The sequence below is a fragment of the Dermacentor albipictus genome, unplaced genomic scaffold (genome assembly GCF_038994185.2).
Source record: "Dermacentor albipictus isolate Rhodes 1998 colony unplaced genomic scaffold, USDA_Dalb.pri_finalv2 scaffold_28, whole genome shotgun sequence".
Classification (NCBI taxonomy): Eukaryota; Metazoa; Arthropoda; class Arachnida; order Ixodida; family Ixodidae; genus Dermacentor; species Dermacentor albipictus.
Window position 1 is genome coordinate 2,216,180 of NW_027225582.1, and position 24,938 is coordinate 2,241,117.

General features: G+C 45.6%; 1 protein-coding gene across 1 annotated transcript in view; it reads left to right on the forward strand.

Moving 5' to 3' along the window:
* The window catches only part of LOC139052613 (putative phospholipase B-like 2), a 218,882-nt gene that overhangs the window by 66,214 nt on the left and 127,730 nt on the right, over positions 1 to 24,938 (forward strand). The window contains exon 4 of the mRNA XM_070529684.1: positions 5,554 to 5,669. Coding sequence (XP_070385785.1) covers positions 5,554 to 5,669 — 116 coding nt within the window. The remainder of the gene's footprint in view (positions 1 to 5,553; positions 5,670 to 24,938) is intronic.

Sequence of the window (24,938 nt, forward strand, 5' to 3'; positions counted from 1 at the left end):
TGAAGCGCCCGCTCGATGACAGTCGCTTCCTTGATGAATTCTTTGATCGTTGTGGGCGGGTTTCGTACAAGACCGACAAAGAGTTATTACTTCACTCCCCGCACCAGATGACGCACTTTCCTTGCCTCGGTCATATCGGGGCTAGCTCGACGAAATAGACGGGCTATATCTTCCGCATACATGGCGATGGTTTCGTTGGGTTCGAAACCATCCGAGCTCGAAAATGTATCGAGGAGCTGACGACGCAATTTGCTCCACGGTTGGAAGCTCGCTTCCCGTAAAATGTAGCAGCGCTGTTTGGTAGCGCAAAGTAAGCATGGGCGAGTTTTTGTTGGTCGTTCCAGCGATTTGCCAGAGCGACGTGTTCGTACTGTTCAAGCCATTGCTCGATATCTTCAAAAGCATCACCTTGGAATATTTCCGGAACGCGAGGGTGTTCAAGAGTCACCTGGAAAAGGCTAGCCGCTGTTTGTGAAGAAGGAAGAAGCGCCAATGATGTAGTCATGCTGGTTGGAGTCGCAACAGGAGGGAAGTCCGGGCTCAGGCCGAGCAGGCGCCGAGTGAAACGGTGGGCAGGAGTCGTTACGAGAGGGGGAGATTCGGAACTGCATGGGTGTAAGGTTCCGAACAGGGGTTGCCCGCATGGGGTTGCAGGTGCCAGCACCTTCACCATTGTCGCAACGTCAAAAACAGGGGCCGTAGAGTGTTATTCAGGAGGCACACCGGCGGGTCGCCTTTTTAATACCTAGCGTAACTGCAGATTTTCCTTCTTCACTGCGGCTTGACAAAACGCTCATGCCTACTCGCGTTGTCCTCTTCTTCATGGAGTACTGGCGCGGCGATATAATGATTTCAGGACTATAGAAGTCAGATCTACCGGCCCCTGGTCTAAATAAAACAGCTGAGCTTACTCCTCTTGCATGAAAAGTACAGCAACCACGTGCTCGTGTATACCGATGGATTGGCTACGTCGTCCAGTTCTGGTGGTGCGGTGGTTATACGAATGCGAGGAATGACACTGCGGTTCACCCGCCGTGGTTGCTCAGTGGCTATGGTGTTAGGGTGCTGAGCACGAGGTCGCGGCATCGAATCCCGGCCATGGGGGCCGAATTTCGATGGGGGCGAAATGCGAAAACACCCGTGTACTTAAATTTAGGTGCAGGTTAAAGAACCCCAGGTGGTCAAAATTTCCGGAGTCCTCCACTACTGTGTGCCTCATAATCAGAAGGTGGTTTTCACACGTAAAACCCCATAATTTAATTTAACACTGCGGTTCAGGACATCGCATGTCATGGCCTCAACGGCGGCAGAACTAACGGATCCACGTCGTGCACTGGAATTCATTGATTCTTAAAGACCTAGAAAATGGGCTTTGTTCTGACTGAACACTGGCATTACAGTGCACGCAGTCACTTCTTCGACGCGGATGTCATGAACAGCTGACATACGAAATCGTGAAACATCAACATCACGTCCAACAAAAATTTCACGAGGTTGTCTTACAATGGGTACTTGGCCATTGTGGAATCAGTGGCAATGATTCCGCTGATAACGCTGCTCACACATCACATCAAGAAAAGCACAGCGTTCCATTTCCGCTTTCGAGAAATCGCCTGGCTCGCAGCCTCTCACTGGCTGAGTGGAACTCGCCAAACATAAGACTTACGCGACTGCATCGATTAAACCCCTCACTGCAACTCCGACCTCCATTTGGACTTCCACGACGTGACTACGCTTCTCTGTCACCTTGGATTTGGAGTTGCCTTCACAAAGGCATACTCTACATTAATTGGAGTGACCAACACTGCAGTATGCGAAGTCTGCGGCACCGAAGAAAATATCGACCACCTGGTGTGCCACTCTCCGCGATATTCCCCAAAAGAAAAGAACTTGCTAACGGTCTCCAAAAATTGGACAATGGGCCACTTTCCGTGCAGGTGCTGCTGGAGCACCGCCCTTATCACTCGTCGGTCCATCAAGCAGTGAAGGTACCTTTGTGCTTTTTCAGCACGACGGGCTTTTGTGAGCGTCTGTGACTATTAGTGCATTTACTCATTAGACCACACGCGTCAGCGAACTCACCGCTATTTTCCTTCTTTCCTTCTCTTCTCTCTCTCCCTGTCATCTTTGTTTTCCCCTTTCCCATTCCCTCGCTGTAGGGTAGCCAACAGGACGTTATTCTGGTCAACCTCCCGGCCTTCTGTTTTTCTCTTTCCTTCCATCCTTCTTTCCTTTCTATGCTAAGACCGTCGCTAAATCCACTTTTGGGCCGCACCTCGACCCATAATGTGTTGATGACGTTATTTCGTTAAAAAATCGTTTGATAGGGAATTTGTAAATAAAGTAGTTGCATACTGTGAATTCCAATACGAGCGCACTATTTCCATGCTCACGTAACAAGCACGAAGGTGCAATTTTCATAGCTGCTTTGAGTGATTTAAGAGAAAAAACTACCTTCCAAAAAAGAAGCAGAAAACGGAAGTCCCGTACTTCCGTTCCGTTGCGCTATGCGCACGAGCCAGTTGCATTCGTTATCAAGCTTTACAAAATAAGGAAGCTTAAAACACCTCGACTGGAAGAACCGTTCACACGGAGTACTCTACAAACCGATCTGACAACAGTGGTCGCAAGTGTGCCACAATCAACTAGGTGCACGCGACGCGTCGATAGTATGTGCGCACTCTTATGTCTCCACTGGTGCCTGCGCAAGGGCGCCTCGCCCACACGAAGGAGCTCAAAAATAACAACTACCTTTTGCAACAGCAACTTTATTTTCTGAAATAATACAGCACGCTGAGGCACAGCCTCGGCCAGACAACTTGCCGGCAAGATTAGGAAGCCAGGGAGAACCCATGTGATATATAGGGCGGTGGCACACTGTAGGCATGGCTTTGATTACAGAACGAAAAAGAAGACAGCTCCATTTTCTTAGTTGGTACGCGCTGTTCTCATAATACGTCCTTGGTCTAATTCCACAGGAGCGTTGGTTTCCAAGCGTGGTAGTCTTGGAACACATTTGAACTTTTGAACCGCATTTGAAACATTTGAACAGCATAACTTTATTGTGCGCGCATGGACAAGTAGTTTACTTCGACTATTGGCACTAGTTCACGTGACTTGAATACGTACAGTCGTGCTCATAAATTTGGAGACTATGCGAGCCCGTGGCTGTGTGCATGCGCGCGCAGTCTGGCGGCTCGGTGCCTGCTGTCGAGAGTGGCGCAGCGCGTATGCACATCCATCCTATCTGGCTGGCCTGCTCGCTCGCTCGCTGCGCACCTGCGAGTTCGCCGTTCACAGGACTTTGCGGTGGCTGCAGCCAGTAGTGTTGTTCGCGAAGTAGCGGCGCGGCATCTTCGATCCCATTGGTCTGATGTCGGCGCTGTTTTCGACGATCTCGACGCGCTCTGTTCAGTTGCGGCAACGCAACAAAGTAGCAGGATGCAAAATTTGTGAGAACGGGAGTGAGAGCGCATCCAATCAGCAGGGGGTGAACCATTCGTGCCATGCGAAGCCGGTCTCGTAGTGAGTGGATTACCACTCGAACTTCACATCTCTAGTCGCGTTCTGCTTCTAGCAGATGATGTGCTCGTAATCAAAATGATGGACAAGAGCCTGTCGTCATTTTGACGTCAACAAAAACAACGACAATCTCCCCTGACGTTTGTCGTTCGGGGAGTTCCCTGCTTTCCGATGAGTAGCTCTCTCCCTCTATTGTCAGAAATTTTACATACTGCCACATTGTGACGTTGCAGCAACTGGACAGAACGCGAAACGAACGAAAATCTCTAATCACGCCCCTGGTGGCAACGAACGCAAATTACGATAATCGGCCCGCGTGCGGGTGCGCAGCTAGTGAGCACACAGGCCAGCGGGATAGGATGGACGCGCACGCACACTGCGATACTCTCGACAGCAGGCACCGAGCCGCCAGACGGCGCGTGCATGCACACGGTCACGGGTTCGCATGGTCTCCAAATTTATGAGCACGACTGTAGCTTTCGTTGATATCTCAGTTAGATAACGAATTCTGAGTTCGTCTCCATGCACTCACTGGAAATAATCTTCTGAACGTAGACGTGACGAAGCTGGTGGCGTCAAGTCTTTTCTGTTTATGGTGGCGTTCCAAAGCGGACACTCCTCCACAGAGTCACCGTAGCAAAGTGGTGTCTATGGTGTCACCACTGAAGATGCGCTTCACATTCACTTCCGCAAGTTATTCTTGCAGCCGAATACAGCACAGTGGTAGCCCGTTAGCTTGAGTAATCTGTCATCGCCGCAATCGCAGCCGGAACACGTTACGATCGCACTAATTCGTAATGACACGGCTACCGTTCCTAACTGCCGCGGGAAGAAACAGCGATCCGCACAGACCAGTGCGTGGAGGAGAGCGGCGCGGCGCGCTGGTTCGATGATACGTTCCTCCTCGCCAATAAAATGGTCTAAGCCAAGCTAGCGTTTTTGTGCAAGAAAAATATTCTACTCATGTAGCGCAGAAAAATGCATCGTGGAAAAAAAATATAAGCTAACGATGCATTCACTGAAATTTTAAGCCTGGATATTCATTTGTTTGTTTATTTATAACATGCGGGGCGCGCGTTTACATCAGTGAAGTACGGGTATAGGGCAGCCTTGGAACATCGTAGACGGAGCGCAGCACGGCGTCGGTGTAAAGGTCATTCTAGTCACGGAAAGTCTTAACAAAAAGGGAAAGAAGACACGCACTAGACTGAGCAGACCTGGGAACACCTTTTTGTTACTTCTCTGGCACAGAAGACATTGCAATGAAACAATGGCTCAAGAACTACAAGAATAATGATAAACATTGGAATCTAGGCACAGCCTGAAAACACTAGTTTCTTCTGGGTTAGGCATTTTTGCTTTCAATTTCAATATAGAGACACGGCTACGATATCAATAGTCCAAACAAATTACAGTAGCTGCGCGTTATACAGGTTGGTGCAGGTTACGAACAAAACATGCGTATTCCAATGTAGGCCGGGTGAATGTTAATTAAGCTACTGCACGAAGAGGGAGGGGGGGGGATGATTCGTCGCGAAACTGATGCTGCAGCCAGACTTTGTTAGCGAATGGGTATGCTTTTTCTACTTGCTCACCTGAGTATTGCAATTACACAGTTATCCCACAGAGTTATTATTTCAGTTAATAAATTCATTTCTCTAAACTATCTTTTTATTCTCGGTCATCATGTCCATCGAGACGTGCACTGCTGTTAGTGATGTGTTGCCAATAAAATGTTCTCCTACTCTCAGTTGCACTGACATTCTCGCTTAAAGCCTGATGATTCACCTCATGGTGTAAAATAACGGTCTTTCAAAGAAGAAGGATGATAAAAACGTGAAAGGACAATGGTGTGTGAGCACGCACTAATGACTGCTTCCTATGTAGCTCTGCCTTGTTTGCACAATTAGAAAACGAAACAATATTTTACGTGTAAATAGTCATTTCAGCCGTAATTATTCATGCTCTTATCAGAGGTAGCTTAGCTTATGACGCTGGCTTTAGGATAAACACAAATTACTGTCTTCGCAGGTTGACATGGTTCTAACACAGCTGCACGCCATTAGCGCCGGCATCAACGCTAAGAAGAAAAAGAAGCGCTTCTTCTCAGCGCAAGACCTCAAGAACGTCGATGCCAGTGTGGTGTTGTAAGTCGAATGTTCCGCACGCACCGAGAGACATCGAAAAGAAAAGCAAAAATCAAAGTTAGAAAAATGCAGTAATTGCTTGGTTTGGTCCCGCCTTTCATTGTTCGCTTACTTTAAACATATCTTTTAGTAGCGGGAGGAGCAAGTAATCACTGTGGGTTTTCAGGTAATAAGCCCAATTACCCGATTAAGCATGACACTAATTAAAACTGAAGTGTTACTGCTGACACACAACAATGTTTTTGGCTGATGAACAGTTCACAGATCGGCGCTCATTTCCTGAACGTATTATAGCCAGCAGTTCAAAAGATAGAGCACACGACATTCAATACTCGTGTAGGGGAGAGAGAAAACTCTTTAATGAAAAGCAGGGCGCGAGACACTTATGCGCCCGCTGTTCCTATTGGTGTTCCTGAGATGGCATCTGAAATAACGTTAAGGAATCCGTGGCGCTCACATCATCCCGTAAAGTTATGAACTTGTTATTCTCTTTCTCGCTGCGATTACTTATGCTGCCCAATTACGATGCCGTACTTTGTGTACTCACGGTTCATTCGGAGATCGTCTGATAAAAAAAAACTGCTCATTGTACGTATGCGACCACTTATTACCTCCTACTATTGAACTAGAAACGGATCCTCGTTGGTGTAACGAGCTTGCCCACCAGTTGCTTCATTTTAGCCTTTTAACCTGGCCATTGATAGCTCCACTCTACTAAGAACAAAGCAATGTATGCGACATGGAGCTACTAATTCAATGTTAATCGCTGTTCGATTTTGCTCAACTGCTTGAATGAAATGAAAAGTGCAGGTAAGAGGCAAGTACTATGTAGGCCATACTATTTCCTGCACTTTCTTAGTGCTCCGGCACTTCCGCGTGAAATACACCTATAAAGGCCAGCCTGGTCCCAGTATATTGCACTACAAAAGGCTGAAAGTCCGACCTTTCATTTCGCCACTGCACGAAAAAAGAAGGAAAAAAAAAGGTCAGCCACCTACACCATTCATTAACGCGACTAGAAAGCGCACTGCATTGAAGAGCTCAACAAAATAAGCGTTTCTGCTTCGGATGTATTTACACTTGCTCGTGCTTGCACATTGAGCGCGAATATGGTTTTCCGCCTTTTTCAACATTAACTTAGCAGTCCGATTTATTTTACAATATCAGACTGCATCAAGTAGGCGAAATATTTATTCAAGCTAATAATCAGGTTGGGGTACCGTGATTTCGGTACTAAATTATTATTTGTATCGCATCGCTAGGTTTTAGGACCTACAGTTTAATCCACGGAAGACTCACCTATATATTGTAAAAAAAAAGAAAGTGGTACAAAAATTGTGGAGCGCACTGTGAGAGATGCTGTATGGTAGATGACTGCTTAATATTAACCTCGTGGTATATCTAAACGTCTCCCGAATTTATATACGTAGAATCTTTTAGCCGTGTCTCAATGCAGCCGCGATACACGACAGCCCTCGAAATATTATACTACGCAGTGGAACGCCATAGCTTTTCATAGCCACTGCGGCAGCTAATAAAGAACGCTGGAATTTTTGTACTTCATTATAATCGGAATAACGATTTAAATAATTGATTTATGTCGGTTTTGCTTGGCAAACGAGATCCGAAAATCACGTTCCTGGCATTCCATGCATATTACCATAAGATATGTGTCTTATAAAATGGTAAATTATACAAATTATGATTTGATATATATTGTGGTAATTTGGTGTCAACCTATTATGTCGTTAGTCGAATTGTTATGCGTATGTCCACGTTAATATGTAATCAAGCATCGGCAAATTGAATGAGTTGCGAGTGTCTGTTTGTGTGTGTCTTTTCTTAATCCGTGTTTAGTTTGAAGTTGAAGTTGAAGTTTGTTTTTCACCACCAAGAGTACAGTGTGTTTTACACAGAACAGTGGGGCGTGGGAAGTGGGGAAAAAAGCTGCGCTGATGCAGCTTGACTAGCACCACCTCCCATCCGTACAAGGCAGCAGAACGACAGCACAACACACTTCATACACTCCAAACGTATGATAGAAAAATACACAAAATAAATAAATAAAAGTTGTACAATAATTGTCAATTAGACATAATCATATGGACCCTTGGGTGACTGCAAGTGCGTCAATCATTCACGCACAAAAAGCAATAACCAAAGACAAAGACAAGAAAATTACTGCAGGGTAACAGAAGAGTAAGGCATACTGTAAATAGAAAGGAGTGCTTTATTTCGACAGAATTTTTCTAGGCTTTTAGCGGTATATGAGAACATGTTGAATGGCCTTCCTGAAAGGACATAAAAGTGATTTGCTGTAAGCTTGAACATATTGAGTGCGTGTGGAATTGTGAGTTTTAACAATTGGTGTCCGTAATTCGTTCGTATTTGGGGCATCTGCAGTGTTCAGAATTTCGGGTGGGACGCAATCAAATGTTCGGCTGTAGATTCACTAAAACTCTGAAGTTTAGGTATTTCTGCGAATTTCAGACCTCAACGACAACAATTGATGTTCATAGCCAACACTGAATTTAAAACCTTTAACTTCATAAATAAATAAGATGTATGATCTCTAAAGCCTAAATCTGCAGCAGCCCACAATGCACCATTTTGAAGTGTATATAACTTTTTCTTTGATGTTTGAGTTCCAGATGCCCCTACCAACTGGCAGTAGCGTAGGTGGGAACTAAAACGCGCATAAGAATATGAAATTTCTGGGGAACCGGCATGAACGATAGATACCTCCTTAGCAATCCGTGGGCGTTTAGCTTAATACATAATTCTTCAATGTGGGAATCCCACAGCATATGTTGATGAATGATAATACCTAAAGTTTTGACATCCTCTAAAAGTGGAATTTGAAAATTATTTAGTAGCAGTTTATGCGAGTACTTGCAAGCCGTTCCTATCGCGCGGAAAAGAATGGCCTTGGTTTTAGAGCGGTTGATTTGTAACGAATTACGACAAGACCATTCGGATAATTTGCCTAAAGTTTCATTAGGTGCTTGAATCTGCTTATTTACGTTTGTTCCTGTAAAAAAACGGTGTCATCTGCATAGATAATGTTACTGTATGTTTGCAATATCATTATATAAAGGTTAAATAAAAGAGGGCCAAATATACTTCGCTGCAGTACACCACGTTTGAATTTTTGGGGCACAGATATTTCCCTATTTTTTGACACACACTGGTACCGATCGCTAAGGCAGCTCCTTAAGTCAAGTGTAATGCCTCTGATGACATAATAGGGCATTTTTTCTAACAAAATTTGGGGATCAATCCTAAGAAACGCTTTTGTGAACTCTACGAATACGCCGAGTGTGAGCTTTCTTGCTCCAATGTTGCCGAGTATGATCACTTTTTGATGTAGAAGTGCTGTCTCCGTCGATACACCTGACCTGAAACCGTATGGTGCCGCTGTAATCGCAGAATGCGTGTCCAAAAATTTTGAAACTCTAATGAAAATAATTTTTTCCAGAGCCTTTGAAAATATTGCCAATAGCGATATTGGCCTGTAATTACTCATTTCATTGTCCTCACCACTTTTGTAAAGTAGTACGCCCTTGTCCTTTTTCATACGCTGAGTGAACAGACCTGCGCTTAAAGCAACATTATATATAAGGGTAAAACAAAGTAGTAATAAATCGATGACAAAAATAACCGGTTCCATTTTTATGTCGTCAGTGTCTTAGCTTTTACTCTTTTTAAGTTTTATAAAAACATTAGTTACCTCAGCTTGTTCTGTGAGGGAAATAAATATCGGGGGTGTTATTGGCATGGGTAAATAACGTAACGCATTCCAATCGTGAGTACCGTCCGATAAGGAACTAACGTGGTCATTAAATTTTTTGGCCAACGCTTTTCCCTTAAATATATGTCTGTCAATATTAAGTTCGTCGATGCGGGGCGCTTGTTTACGTGAAAATATAATTGGGTTTAGGGTTTTCCACATTTGCGCGGTGTCTATAATGTCGTCGAAGATAGTAAAGTAATAATTACGTTTGGCTTGCCTTAATATTTTGGCAAGATTGTTTCTGTAAGTTTTAAATATTTTTTGTGTATCTAAATCGCGATTTCTCAAGAACGCCTGCTACAGCCTATTTTTTGTAGGTATTATTTTTAGGTGACATTGTTAGCCAAGGTTTACGTGCACGTTTTGGCTTCGTTATTTCTTTGTAAGGGAAATATCGTTTATAGAGAGAGAAAAAAAAATGTCCCTGAAACACTCATATGTGGTATCAGCCGAAGAGCACGCAAGAACCTCGTTCCAACCAGTCGTGACGAGTTCATCTCGGAACATAGACAGTGCAACCATGTTGATGTCCTGATATATAATTTCCGCAGTGATGTTATTTGCCGTATGGTACGTGTCACTGGGTCAATGATTGGGGGAATGGTCGCTAAGGCTCACATTAATGGTACCAGAAAATAAGTCATCAAGTGATAGGCGGTTAATGAAAAGGTGTATAAGTGTTGCGCTGTTCGCAGTAATACTCGCAGGGGCGGATACTACATTAGAAAAAAGATGAGAATCGAGGATTGCAAATAATTCACTTTCTTTAGTAGATTTTACTAACATATCGATGGTTAATCACCTCCTAAAATTAAAGTGTATTGATTTGTGTTAACAAACTAAAAAAACAGCATCTGGACACATCAAAAACTCTCAAATTAGCATCAGGTTGTCTATACACCACAGCAAACATAAAGTTGTCGAATTTTAAACAAATAATTTCAATATCAGTTGTGGACCATGAAAGATCATTTAGGAAGTCACAGCTAATACACAAGTTTACAGACATGCAAACACCACCACCCTTTCTCGATTTCTTATTCAAGTAAACAGCCCTACATCCGTCCAAATCTATAGCGTCACGATCATTGTACCATGTCTCAGCACTATACCCGAGAAGGAAAACCCAAATTCGTTCAACAACATACAAAATTAGTCATATTTTCGACATGCTGACTGCATATTAAAATGCATAATAGTTATAAGTAATTTACACCTGCACAATATCGGACAGAGTGGTCGGACTGATACAGCAGATGCTCATTTATGATTTGTATGGTTCAGCATATAAGTACCAACAGTTTAATTGACACGCAATAATATGTAAACATGACACTGCAATAAATACCTGCATTTATATATAGCAGCATACTGCTAAGTAGGGAACAGACAAGCGAAGGATATGGCTTTACCAACAAGTTTCATCAGCAGTGGCAAAAATTAAATAATTATTTTTCTTGACGCATGTCACGATACAAGTAGACATACAAAGCATCCAGACAAAAGAAAACGGGCCAACTACAGAATTCATACTTCGAAGGTTAGAACATAGAAGATAAAGAAATATAAAGTAGGCAGCAAGTTCTGCAAAAAAATCAAATGCTTGGCGAGCAACGCATGCGCATATTGCCTTCACTCCCGCTACACTATCGGAAAGTGAACAGCTATGTCTCCCCTTGACACATGTGACCGGCCTGATAAGATGTGGCACAGTACCACCACTAACAGCTCTCTCAAAGCACGGAACAGTGGTCTTATCTTGCAGCCTTCAGAATGGGTTGCGTATATTATCAATGTTCTCACTGCACAAAATTTTCATTTTTGGAGCGTTGTCCATAGGCCGGGCGAAAATCTTGCCATTTTGTACCCAAACATAATTCCAACCGGTCTCGCGCTTACATGCACTAGCCTGGCCTTGCAGACTATTGCAAGGCTAGGCCAGGTCTCAAACCGTTTCTAACTCACTTTATCATAACTTTTTGCCCTTTCTGCGATAAACCCCACTGCGATTATCAGTATGTTATAAATAAAAAATATGGGCACAAATGTTCGTTTGCAAAGAATGGTGCCTACGAGTCCAAACGCAGGTCAGAACACTTGAGCCGAGCAGCACGGGCTTTCTGGAGAAAGCAATCCCGTTTGTGCCTCCCTGCGAACGGAACTACCACATTGCTTTTGCTTGTGTCGTTGGCAGTCGGGACTCTGTGCACAGACTCGATATCAGCCGCAACAAACGCAACACCTGTATTTTCTGAAATTTTGATTAGTGTATGAGCGAAGTTTTTGGTGTTGTTGCATGGGATGCCTTTCAGCTCTACATGTGCACTGCGGGAGTATTGTTCAAGGTGTAGCATTCTGCTCTTGTAATGTTTCACCGGTTGAACAACATCAGCACACTGTGCCTCTAGTTTAGCATTCGACGCCTTAAGTTCCTTGTTGTCACCCGTTATTTTTTTTCGCAATCAGCATTTATGGAAACCAAAGCCGCCTTCATTTCCCTCAGTTCTTTCCGAATGTCCCGCTCGGTTGAGTTTCTGAAGTTTTTTAATTCAGCCCGGATTTCACGCTTCAGTTCATCGGAAAGTGCTCCGATCTCTTTCGCCATGCTTCAACAACAACGTGGGCACGTCAGCTGGCCTCCCGTCCGGATCATGCTAAACCCGCTGCTGCTTTTTTCGCAGATTTTGCTCCTACAGACGATGGGAGCAACCGCTATTGACGAGGATTCTGCATGGCTAGCCCTTCGCGCAGCCATAGACAGCGCTTGCGCACCAGATACGCCCGCACATCGGCTCACGTGGATGCAACCGCCTTCATGTTCTTCGGCGCCTGCCTTTATAAGACGATCGTCACTGAGAGATCACTTCAGTGGGCACGTCAGCTGGCCTCCCGTCCGGATCATGCTAAACCCGCTGCTGCTTTTTTCGCAGGTCAGTAACACTTGTTCTACGACTAAAACGAGTAATCGTTGCTTAGTCCAGCTGACGTGCCCCCATAGTGTTTTATGCTTTTGTTTGTACGTGCAAAAAAATTTCATTTCACTGCTCATGTTGTGTGGTGACATCGAACCCGACCCAGGCCCCACTACGGAACAGTTGCTAAAACAGCTTATTGATGGTCAAAAGAGCATTCATCAAAGATTCGACAACATCGAAGCTAAACTAAAGGAGGTCGAGGCGTCTGTGGCAATAGCGAGGGAAGTGGGGGAGAATGTTTGTTGCCTAGAGAAAGCTATACAAGACTTGGAGAGAAAACTAGTGGATGTAGAAGACAGAAGCCGCCGAAATAATCTTATTCTCTTTGGCATCCCTGAGTGTACCGAAGAAACAACGGCATCCCTGACAGACACCGTGGTTACTGACTTATTAATGAACACGCTCGGTGTTCAGGTATCCTCGGTTGAGCGAATACATAGGTTTGGCAGGAAAAGGTTGAACAAACCACGACCAATAATATTGAAACTAATTGACTACCGAGAAAAAGTAAACGTGTTGAGAAACTGCTCCAAGCTAAAGGGAAAGGGGATATCCATATCGGAAGACTTTTCTGCTACCACTAGGTCAATTAGAAAGAAACTTTGGGATAGCACGGCTGAAATTAGGAAAGAGGGTGGCAAAGTAAAACTCGTCTACAGCAGAATTAAAATTGGCAATGATATGTTTCAATGGGACTGTTCCAAAATGGAAAGAGTACGCGTTTTCGGGGAAGCACCCACTCACGACCAGACGCCATGACCCGCGAATCCCACAACATTCTGTTGCCTTAATATAAATGCTAGAAGCATAGTTACAAAAGGGCTGACCTTGAAAGTCTCATTATTGCACACAAACCACACTTTACAGTTATCACCGAGACATGGTTACATCAAGACATCGCCGATTTCGAGATTACACCTACTGGCTACGGCATTTACAGAGAAGACCGAGATTCCAGAGGCGGTGGTGTTGCAATAATTTTCGATGAGTCATTAACTGTGTCTCGCTTGCCTGATATTGCAGGAATTGAATGCGTTATCTTGAAGGCCAACTTGCACTATTCGTGTTTAATTATCGGAGCCTTTTATCGCCCTCCAACCGCTTGAGGCAATTTCTTTGAAGGCCTAAACGAGTTTTTGTGTGGGCACAGGAATCGTTCGAATTACATTTTGTTGGCCGGCGACTTTAATGTCCCAGATGTTAACTGGTCAGATGAATTTCCTGAGGCACTTTCACCAACGGCTGAACACCTTGTCGACATCGTTCTGCTTCACGATCTGTCACAATTGGTCAAGCTGCCTACGCGAGTTCAGAGCGGATGTTCATCAACTTTAGATTTGTTCCTCGCCAATTCAAAAACTCTCTCTCGCGATCCAATTATCAGCATTTTTGATGGAATATCTGACCATAAAACAGTGTGCCTGACAATGAAACTTAATCCTGTCTTCAAAGAAAAGCGTGAAGAAAGACTTGTTCCTGTGTTTGCACGCGCCAGCGATACAGATATTTTAGATGTCCTGGCCAATTCCTTTTCCAGTTTCGTTTCTGAGTATCAAAACAACGCCTCTGTATACACTTTGTGGAACCGCTTCAAAAATCTCGTTACTTCGTGCATAAACAACTTTGTTCCGACAAAACGCTACATGAAACGTCCTAACACCTGGATGACGCGTGAGGTTGTTCGTCTAAAGCGCAGGGTTAAAAAGGCTCGAAAAAAGCATCAGCTACGCCCTTCATCGTCTACCGTTGATATGCTGTCTCGGCTCCGCGTAACCTTGAAAGACGCCATTAAAAAGGCGAAAGACCACTATCAAACCATTCGCTTAAAAGGGTTTCTTGCTTCCTCGCCGCAGAAGTTCTGGCGTTACCTATCTCCCAGGAAAAAAACACCCATCAGCCTTCTTTTGCAAGGGATAACTGTGACTGATCAGGCGCGAATCGCTGATGCGTTCAGTGATTATTTTTGCTCGGTTTTTACCAGTGACGACAACATCGTTCCATGCTTCCCTGGTTTCGACGACAAACCACCTATTGACGATGTTCATATAAGCGAAGAGGGCGTCTTTTCGCTCTTGCTTAACTTGGATATTAAAAAGTCACCTGGTATTGATGGTATTCCTACTGTTTTTCTCTACCGATACGCTGAATGGTGCTCTAAATACCTATGCCTCATATTTAGAACATCGCTCGCCAGCGCTGAACTACCCCACGATTGGAAACAAGCCATCATTACTCCCATTCCAAAGGCAGACGACAAGTCACTTGTGTCATCGTATAGGCCCATTTCCTTGCGCTGTATTTGTGCTAAAACACTTGAGCATATCATGTCCAAACACCTATCGACATTCCTTGAACAAAACTACATAATTGACAACCGTCAGCATGGCTTTCACCGGGGTGTGTCTACCACTACTCAGCTACTCGAAACTATTCATGACCTTACGTTAGCCATCGACAAGTCCAGTCAAATTGATATCATATTTTTAGACTTCGAGAAAGCTTTTGACCGCGTGTCTCATTCTAAACTGCTCTCAAAATTAAGACCAATACTCAAGAATGATTCGTTACTTGCATGGTTTGCAGCCTACTTATCCCACAGGTCCCAGGCAGTCACCGTTGGTCACGCAACTTCTAAACCCGCCCCTGTGCAATCTGGAATCCCTCAGGGCTCTGTACTAGGACCCTTATTGTTCTTGATTTTTATAAATGATTTGATTAGGGATCTTCCTGTAGTGGCACGGCTTTTCGCAGATGACTGCATTATTTATAAAGAAATCCGCACTCCGGCAGATCAGGAATTGTTAAATAATGCGTTAAATTGCGTACAGACATGGTGTTTGACGTGGCAAATGAGTATTAACATCAAGAAAACAGTGGCAATGCAGGTAACACGTAAGGTTCAATCTTTCAAGTTTACTTACGTCCTCAATGGCACCAGTCTATCTGAAGTATCGAGTTACAAGTACCTAGGACTATAAATAATCATGATCTTCGTTGGAATAATCACGTTACTTACATAACCAGGAAAGCTATGAAACGCTTAGGATATTTACGCAGATCTCTAGCCACATCAACGACAGCAGTTAAACTCTTGGCCTACAAAACTTATGTAAGACCGATCCTCGAATACGCCGCAGTAGTGTGGGACCCCCATACAAAAACTAACATTCACAAACTCGAGAAAGTACAGAGGAAATCGGTCAGATTTATTTATAACTCCTATAGTTGGACAACATCCCCTACAGCCCTCTTACAGACAGCCAATTTGGAGAGCTTGGAGGCAAGGCGGTATCGTGATAGACTAAAACTCTTCTATTTACTGTATCATGATAAATTAGGAATAGATAAGAATTTATACTTTCAACCATTACAGCGACGGCAAACTGGATCGTTTCACTCCAGGAAAGTCTGAATATTTTGCCAAAACGAATGCTTTCAAATACTCGTTCTTTCCGCGTACAATCCGTAATTGGAACGACCTGCCCGCTGAGGTGGTCGAAAGCCCCACTATTTCGTCTTTCATGTGCGCGCTTGACCAATTGCGATAAGTAATTGCATTGTTTATCAAGCATCTTTTGTTCATGCGTTTTTTATGTGCGTCTTTCTGAGTTGTAACATCGAATACTCTTTGTTATGCGCAGTGCCGAGTGCTGTCATGCGCGACGTTTGGATGCTGTTTATGCGGAAATTTTTTTTGTATTGTTTCACTTGTATTCTTTCTTGCTTTATATATGTGAGCTGTGATATCGAATGCTCACTTTGTTATGCGCAGTCCCAAGGGCTGTTACGCGCAATGTTAGCATGGTTCTGATAAGCAATTTTTGTACCAATGTATTCCTTTACTCTGTATTGTTTCATGTATACCCACTCCTGCCCAAGGCCTGACACTCAGGCCGGCAGTATGTATCAAATAAAAAAAAACAGAAATAGGCAGTAACACACTTGTGGCAGCAACAAAAAGACAAAAAATCCAGAAAACACGCAGGAATTGGGCACAAACCTGCGTGAAAAGGTGTGCAGCGTTGGAGTCCCGTGATATTCGCTGCCGCTACAGCTGCCAAGGACGGAGACGTTCGGTCAACTAGTAGACTCAGTTTGAGGTGTTGAACCAATGCGAGGCGATGATCCAGGCAGCGTCACAATCACACGAGTGCTGACGTAGGGTGGCCTTGCTCGATGCAGATGAAGATTGTTTGACTGATATCAGGGCATCGAAACTGCCACACCCAGCCAGAAACGAAAGGTTTCAGTAGCCCTGCGTGAAAAGGTGCGCAGCGTTTGAGTCCCGCGAACTTCGCTGTCGCTACCGCTGCCAAGTCTCAAACCGTTTATAACTCACTTTATCATTATTTTTTGCCCTTTCTGCGATAAACCCCACTGCGATTATCAGTACGTTATAAATAAAAAATACGTACCATATTTTGGACAAATTCAAACTCAAGTTAATTTGGATCAGCAATGACCACAGGTAGCCAAACTATGTACTTATCAGATTTTCTGGTTAACTAAGAGAGTTAGCTGTAACGAGTATATTGGTGTCGCCGGCATGCCACATTAAATCGAGAGAATTTCGAAGCTTAGTAATGTCATCATTATAGTCCGAAACTATAGCACTGTGGGATTTCACAATGTAAGTAGGTCATCATTAAATATTACGAACAGGAATAGTAACAAAATAGAGCTATGTAGGAATTCACAGATTACTGGCAACCGTTCAGAGCTGACTTTATAATATATATCGTGGTATATATTGCGTGGAAGGAAGTTGTGAGTTTGAAAGCAAGCATTTGTCATGGCGTTTCTGTGACGCCCTTAATGTATCAAAAAGAAGGACTGCCCGAAGGCCGCCTGCACATCGCTCGGGAGTGGGACCCCTTGACTGTACGGTGTATCATCCTACACTAAGGCTGGAGGGACTTCCGCCGGGCGAAGCGTGCCGTCTCGCACATTCTTTGAGACCTGGAGCGCGGTGCCCACCGGCAAACGTCCCGCTTTTGGAGCACGGAAACAAATCGTGTTTTCTCACCAGATGCGTTTAATTGACGACGAGGATGGCATTCGAACCAAAACGAGAACGCATGGCTCGAACGCCCTCAGTTTTCAACGAGGCTCACGACTTCACTTGCCCCAAGAAGAACCGCGCTCTTCTGTTCACGTCTTGTAGTGAGTCCAAATTTGATGTTAGACGAGCCCGGCTCGCACGGGAGCGACTATCAGAAGTTGGAGGCCATGCTTCAACGCCTCAACGAACACTTTGACGTGAAGACCAACGAGATGTCCGAAGTCGAGAGAAACAATTTCTGAATACTTTGTAGTCTTAGGCAACACAGTACACGACTGTAACCTCCGAAGAAGCCTGATATAGACGCTGCCAGCCTCCACGCCACCAGCAGCAGTCGGTATGGCCGCAGTCGTCGACACAGCCGCGTCAGCAACACGAGCTAGGGTTAGTGGGAGGTATTTCACACTGCTTCCGGCCTTTGCGCTCCAAGAGTGCTTCATGTGTTGAACACGAAAGAGTCATCTCTAGCAATTCCTGCTGGCTGACTTGTCTTATAAGTGCCCTCGCCTTGTAAGCGCAATTAGCCGCACAACAGAGACATCTGGCAGCCGGCAAATGAGAGGGCACAGTACATAGCATCAGGTTTTTAACTCCATGCAAGCGAAACGTGACCAGCAAACATGTTTCCAATGCACCGGAATGCATTAGCCAGGCCATTACAAAAAAAGAAACTATCCAAGTATGTTTATTGTTCAAAAAAAGGCCGCGCCACCGAAACTTGCTTCCGGAGGAAGAAGCACTTCAAGTCTACAACACCGCAAGATTAAGGGCACCATATCCAAAACACTTAAGGGACACAAAAATCATGAACTCGTGTCCCAGATCAACTCAGTGGGTGATTTTTTCCCCACGAACAGTAAGCATCAGGGTTCGTCAATACCGATCATGCTCGAACTTACTGTGAACCGGCTGCCTGTGCTAAGGAGGCAGAACCGGGTACATATCCTTCGGTAATCAGTGATGATATTTTCCACACCTCTGGCCTGCATGCTCTGCATAGCTGCAGCCTAGAGACTTATGCTCGACACGTATGGACAGGACAAATTAATGAAGCATCCTAGGGCACTGTTCAGTGAAAGCTTAGTTGAATGAAAAGACGGCACAGCTGTTTGTCCTTGCACGTCGTACAGGAAGCTAGCCGGTTATGACGACTGGTTCCAGGCTCTGGACATTGGAGTCACCCGAATCAATTCCTTGGCTCCATCAACATTGGGAGAACTTCCTCAACGATACGACGACGTGTTCAACGGGCAATTGGGCGGACATATCGAGGAGCCATTGCACATTCACTTGTAACCGGACGTTCCAGCAAAGTGTCTAAAATGTCGTAAAGTGCCGCTAGCTCTTCGCACAGCCGTACACGAGGAGTTCGACCGACAAGGCGCGTAGGGAATTCCATAACCTGTGAAATCATCGGTGGCTACACACAAAACGCCGGTTGAACTCTTCTGTGGCAGAAACATAACCATGCCACCTAGCCTCATGACTTCATCAGCAACATGTTATGACGAAGAACGCACAAATGATCACTTCATGTGGCTTGATCTTGGGCAACCATTCTACTTGCGAAACTTTCGTGGAACTCCAGTTCGTATCCCGGCGATCATAACTCACGAGAGTGAAGCGCATTCGTTGCTCGCGAAAAGGACTGACGGAAATATGTACAGGAGTCATCCTGATAATATTTAACAGCACGAATGCATTGGAAAACAAAACCACGAGTTAACAGTGAGCACCATGTGGAGATTCCCACGTCGCAACAGCGAACAAGAGCGCACACAAAGCAGACAGTGCCGCATACATCAGAAGGCAAAGATGCACAAAGACTAACAATTGGAACAAGCAGGCGACACCGTAGTGCCGGAACCACCAACGACACGCAGTGGTTGCCCGATCAAGCCGCAGCAATACTATGAGCAGGTAACGTTCACAAAGAAGACGAGAGGTGATATACAGGGTGTCCCACGTAACCTAAGCACAACGTTAAATATATGCATATGCCACGTAGCTGTACAGGACCGAGCTAATGGTGTTTGCGTCGCTTCGAGATACTCATATTATTTTTTTTGCATACCACCGCGTTCCATAATTAGCCTTAATTATTAATCATCTCAAATATTTTAATTAAACGAAAAGTGCCAATCAGAAAATGCTAGGCAAACATTAAAAACTGCCGGTCCAGCTTCCTTGTTGCTCAATACGTGCTACATAATAATGTTTCGAATACACGAAAGCCCGCGAATACACGAAAAATTATCGTTCGAGTGGCTGATCGAGGCAATTTCTGTGTATTCGTGGGCTTCTCTCATGCTTGGAAAAACACTTTTATGTAGCACATTTTGGCATACGAAAAGCTGTATGGGGAGTTTTACAGCGAAGTCATATATGCCTAGGGTTCCGTGCATATTTGATCTCCGTCAACAAAAAATATCATCATCGATGGCTCATATCCCCGTAAGCACGCAAAAAAATGCAATGCCTCATAGCACCGTAAGGCAGAGGCTACAAACACTCGGCCAAGTGAAGCGAGCAGTGCTAACGTTCTTTCTACTCACGCATACAACATACAGAACAGCATGTCGAAAACTGACATTATCAATGGCATCAATTGACAGCATCATCAATGATATCATCAATTTCATCACCTCATACCCCTGTAAGCAAGCAAAACTGCAATGCCTCATAGCCGCGTAAGGTTCATGGTTATTCACCTTGCGTGGGTCAGTTGCGATGACACTACCACTGTGGTCGTTGTCCGTGATTTCAATGTGGATGTGTCGGGACTTAAAATTTCACGCGTTTCGTGTTGCAGACATATAGTTGGCGATGTCACACCGATCCGGCCCAACCGACCACCCAGCGGCGTACGTGCATCGATTAGACATTGTGAAAGAATGTGTTGGTAGTTGCGACGGCTCCAATTAGTTTATATTATAGCAACCACAAAGAAAATTTCACCGTTGATGCAACGTGACAATGAGTGATGCAGTAAAGTCGTCTGTGTAACAACTTGTCGGACGGGTCTATATATATATATATATATATATATATATATATATATATAAACGAGAAGAAAGGGGGTTAACCGAGGGACCCGATATTTATTAGTCATATAATGAGAAGCCAACAAACACTGACACCAGTTACAACATAGGGGAAATTGCATCTGCCTAATAAATGAAAATAAAGTAATGATAAATTAATGAAATTAAAGTGGATGAAAAAACAACTTGCCGCAGGTGGGAACCGAACCCACAACCTTCGCATGTCGCGTGCGATGCTCTACCAATTGAGCTACCGCGGCGGCGTTTCCCCATCCACTTTCTTGGGTATTTATGTGTACTAGTAGAACCCTGGGAGTGTTAGCCAGCGCGCCCACTTTAATTCATTAATTTTTCATCCACTTTAATTTCATTAATTTATCATTACTTTATTTTCATTTATTAAGCAGATGCAATTTCCCCTATGTTGTAACTGGTGTCAGTGTTTGTTGGCTTCTCATTATATGACTAATATATATATATATATATATATATATATATATATATATATATATATATATATATATATATATATATATATATATATATTATAATACCGAGACCGATCGAGCTGTCCAGCGCTGTTTATTCCACAAAAGGCAACGCCCGCAGCTCACGCGCGAAGTCGAAGCAGAGGGAAGATGATGATGGCTATGTACAAATGAAAACGACGAAGTACGTTAATAGTGCTTACACTAACTTCCCCCCGTCATGGAAGCGGCCAGCCTGGCCGCAGATTAGAGATTATCTAAACGGGGAGTGAAGGGCTTCATCCGCGACACGTGAACAATTTCGGCATTCCGGCGGCGCCGGTCAGTGACGGAGTGTACTGGGCGGACGAGATAGTTCACTGCAGATGTTTGCTGCACAACGGTGTATGGACCAATGTAGCGTGGAAGGAACTTCTCACAGAGGCCTGGGGTGCGGACTGGAGTCCAAAGCAGGACTTGGTCTCCTGGGTGAAAACGTAGGTCACGGCGTTTGTTGTCGCAGTAACGCTTGCGCTCAGCTTGGGTAGCTTCTGTGCTTTGCCGGGCGATTTGACGGCAATGTGCAACTCGGGCAGCAAAATCTTCTGGAAGTGACGCGTTAGGCGAAGAAGGTGCGAAAAATAGTTCTCTGTCGAATATGGTGGAAGGAGATCGTCCATACACAAGGAAGAAATGGCTGTAGCCGGTAGTCCATTGAATAGCAATATTATATGCGAATGTCACAAAAGGAAGAATTTTATCCCAGTCAGTGTGGTCAGGACGGATGTACATGGCAATCATGTCAGACAGCGTACGGTGGAAGCGCTCAGTAAGGCCATTGGTTTGCGGATGATAAGTAGAAGTAGATTTGTGGACGGTATTAGTGGCTCGAAGAACTTCCTCGAAAACTTGTGAAATGAACGCGTTGACACGGTCACTGAGAAGAACGCGAGGAGCCCCGTGGCGCAAGACGATGGCGCGCAAGAAAAAGTCGGCGACTTCAGAAGCGGTGCCGGATCGCAGAGGGGCAGTCTCGGCATATCTTGTTAAATGGTCGACCGAAGTGAATCCAACGGTGACCGGAGGGTGCCAACGGCAAGGGACCATATAAATCAATGCCAACAAATTCAAAAGGTGCGTCCGGGCAAGGGAGAGGTTGTAGTAAACCGGCGGGAGGGGATGTCGAGCGTTTGCGGTGCTGACATGACGCACAAGAGGCAATGTATTTGGCCACCGTTGTGGATAGGCCAGGCCAGAAGCAGCGGGTCTTTATGCGGTGGTAAGTCTTGTGGAAGCCTAAGTGGCCAGCCGATACATCGTCGTGAAGTGCATCTAATACCCGCAAGCGAAGGCAGCGAGGTAGAACTGGGACCCACCGGTGACCTGTTGGGTGGTAAACGTAGCGGTGTAGCACGCCACCTTGAAGGCGGAATTGTCGAAGTTGGCGTCGCAAGCGGCTGTTGGGTGGTTCGGTGAACCCACTAAGGCGATCCATGAGAGCTCGACAGTAGAGTCGGCCCGCTGAAGCGAGACGAAATCAGAGCGTGATGAAAGCGTAACTTGGTCCAGGGGCGTTATCGAGAGCTGGTGGGAGGCAAGCGTAGCATCGGAACGACGTGGTTGGGAAGACGACGGCGCGTTACCAGGAGAGAGCGAGAGTGGGCAGCGAGACAATGCGTCTGCATCATGATGGCGTTTTCCAGACTTGTATGTTATAGTGAAGTCATATTCCTGCAAGCGCAGTATCCAGCGTCCTAAGCGTCCTGACATGTTTTTCATCGATGACAGCCAACACCTTTATAGTGTACTCGAAGATTGTTTGTGACAAGCCTATCTAGGTGAATTTGTCCTTTGGGCTCCAAGAACGTGGAAGAGGAGTTTCTTCTTCATTCACTGTGGGGTACAACAACTTGAAACGATCAGTTGGTTGCTGCGAATACGATGTTGTAGATTCAGTATTACTAAAAGCCTGATTCATTGTCGCCATTGTAGTACCGAGTTACCCGGATGCATTTACGTAAAATGAAGAAGGGCAAAGCGTGACTAGAGAGATAGGTTGAGTGTCGGCGAGGGTTGCCACAGTCATCCCTTTGGGCAGCATCACAGGATCTGGGGTCGTGTTGCAAGCAGACAGAAGGGCGCGGCCGCGTGAAAACCGGACGAGACAGGTGGCAATGAGAATTCCGCGAGAAGTACAGCGGGAAGAAGGGGCGACTAGGGCGTCTCCGTCGGCGATTTGACTGGATGTTACGGCTACAACGTCTTCGTGACCAGGACGCAGGACGTAGTCGGCAGCGATGGTCAAGTTCACGCATGAAAGTGAAGAGTCCGCAACAGGTTCAAGCTCTGTATCCGTGATGTGGACAACTTCCTCTCTACATGAAATGACGGCTGAAGCAGAATGTAGGAAGTCCCAACCCAGTATAAGTTCATGGATACACGTTGGAAGGATGATAAGCTCGATGTGGTGGCGTATGCCATCGATGAGAGCACGAGCAGTACACTGTCCGTCAGGGTGAATGAATGCATTATTAGCACCACGCAAAATAGGTCCAAGATAAGGCGTTTTTACTTTACGGAGCCGGGAACACAGATCACTTCGAAGAACAGAAACGGCGGCACCGGTATCGATGAGAGCTGACGCGGGAACACCTTCGATAGTCACAGAAAGCATGTTGGCCGGGCGAACAGGAGGAATTTTTGAAGACCGATAAGAAGCAGTTTCCCCTCCAAAAACTGCAACAGTTAGTTTTCCGAGTGCTGGTCGACAAAATGGGAAGTGGGGCGAAGCGGTGATGTAGAGCGCCGGTAAGGGGATGGAGAACGACGTCTGGCCGAACGGGAACTATGAGGCAGATCGGGAGCAGCTGGTGGAGACGGAGAACGCTGTTGCGGGGACGAGTACGGTCCGGGATAGTAGGCGTCTGATCGGCGAGTGCGGTCTCTTTCGTGCTCAGCATAGCCTCGCCTTTCATCCTGCTGGCGCCGGCGGCAGAAGCAAGATATATGGCCGCGTATACCACAGCAAAAACAAACCGGACGAGGTGGACGCCACTGAGGGTACGATGGCGCAGCAAGTGCTCTGGGTTCCCATCGAAACCAAATGGTCATAAGAAACGCCAGTAGGCACGGAAGTCACGGTAGGGGTGGGTATCGAAACAACATCCGCGTAGGTAGGTGTGGAGCGCGCTACCGGAGCAAGATTCGTCGTGGGTGTAGTCATCGCCGTTAACTCCTGCTTTGCGACCTCGCGCAAGTCGAAGGTGGGGGTTGGTGCGCAGGCAGCAGGGGGACGCTTTAGGTCTTGTAGTTGAAGCTCCTCGCGGATGATGGTGCGGATAAGAGCACGTAGATCTGGAGAATGGGGAACCTGAGGATCGCTGCTGTGATGTGGAAGACGAATAGACTGCAGCTCGTCGAGGCGTTGGCACGTTGAAGTGATGTCTTGGACAGAAGCCGGATTTTGCACGATTAAGGCGTTGAATGCGACAGGCCCAATGCCTTTTAAGATGTGGCGAACGCGTTCGGCTTCCGTCATGCTAGGATTCGCACGGCGGCACAGAGCCAAGACATCCTCTATGTATGAGGTGTAAGACTCTTGGGGAAGTTGGCGCCGCGTTCCCAGCTTCTGTTTGGCGACTTCTGCATGGCCAGACGAGGATGCGGAGATTTGCCGTAGCTTCGAGGTAAACGTGGACCAATCCGCGATGTGGGATTCGTGGTTGAAATACCACGTCTTTGCAACACCGGTCAAGTAGAAGGCGACGTGCTTCAATTTCTGGGTGTCGTTCCACTTGTTGCAAGAACTCACGCGGTTGTAGTGGTCGATCCAATCGTCTACGTCATTACCGCGGAGTCCCGCGAAGACAGGGGGATCGCGCTGAGGGCTCGTCACAGTCCAAGAGGGCGCCGCAGGTGGGGTCGTCTG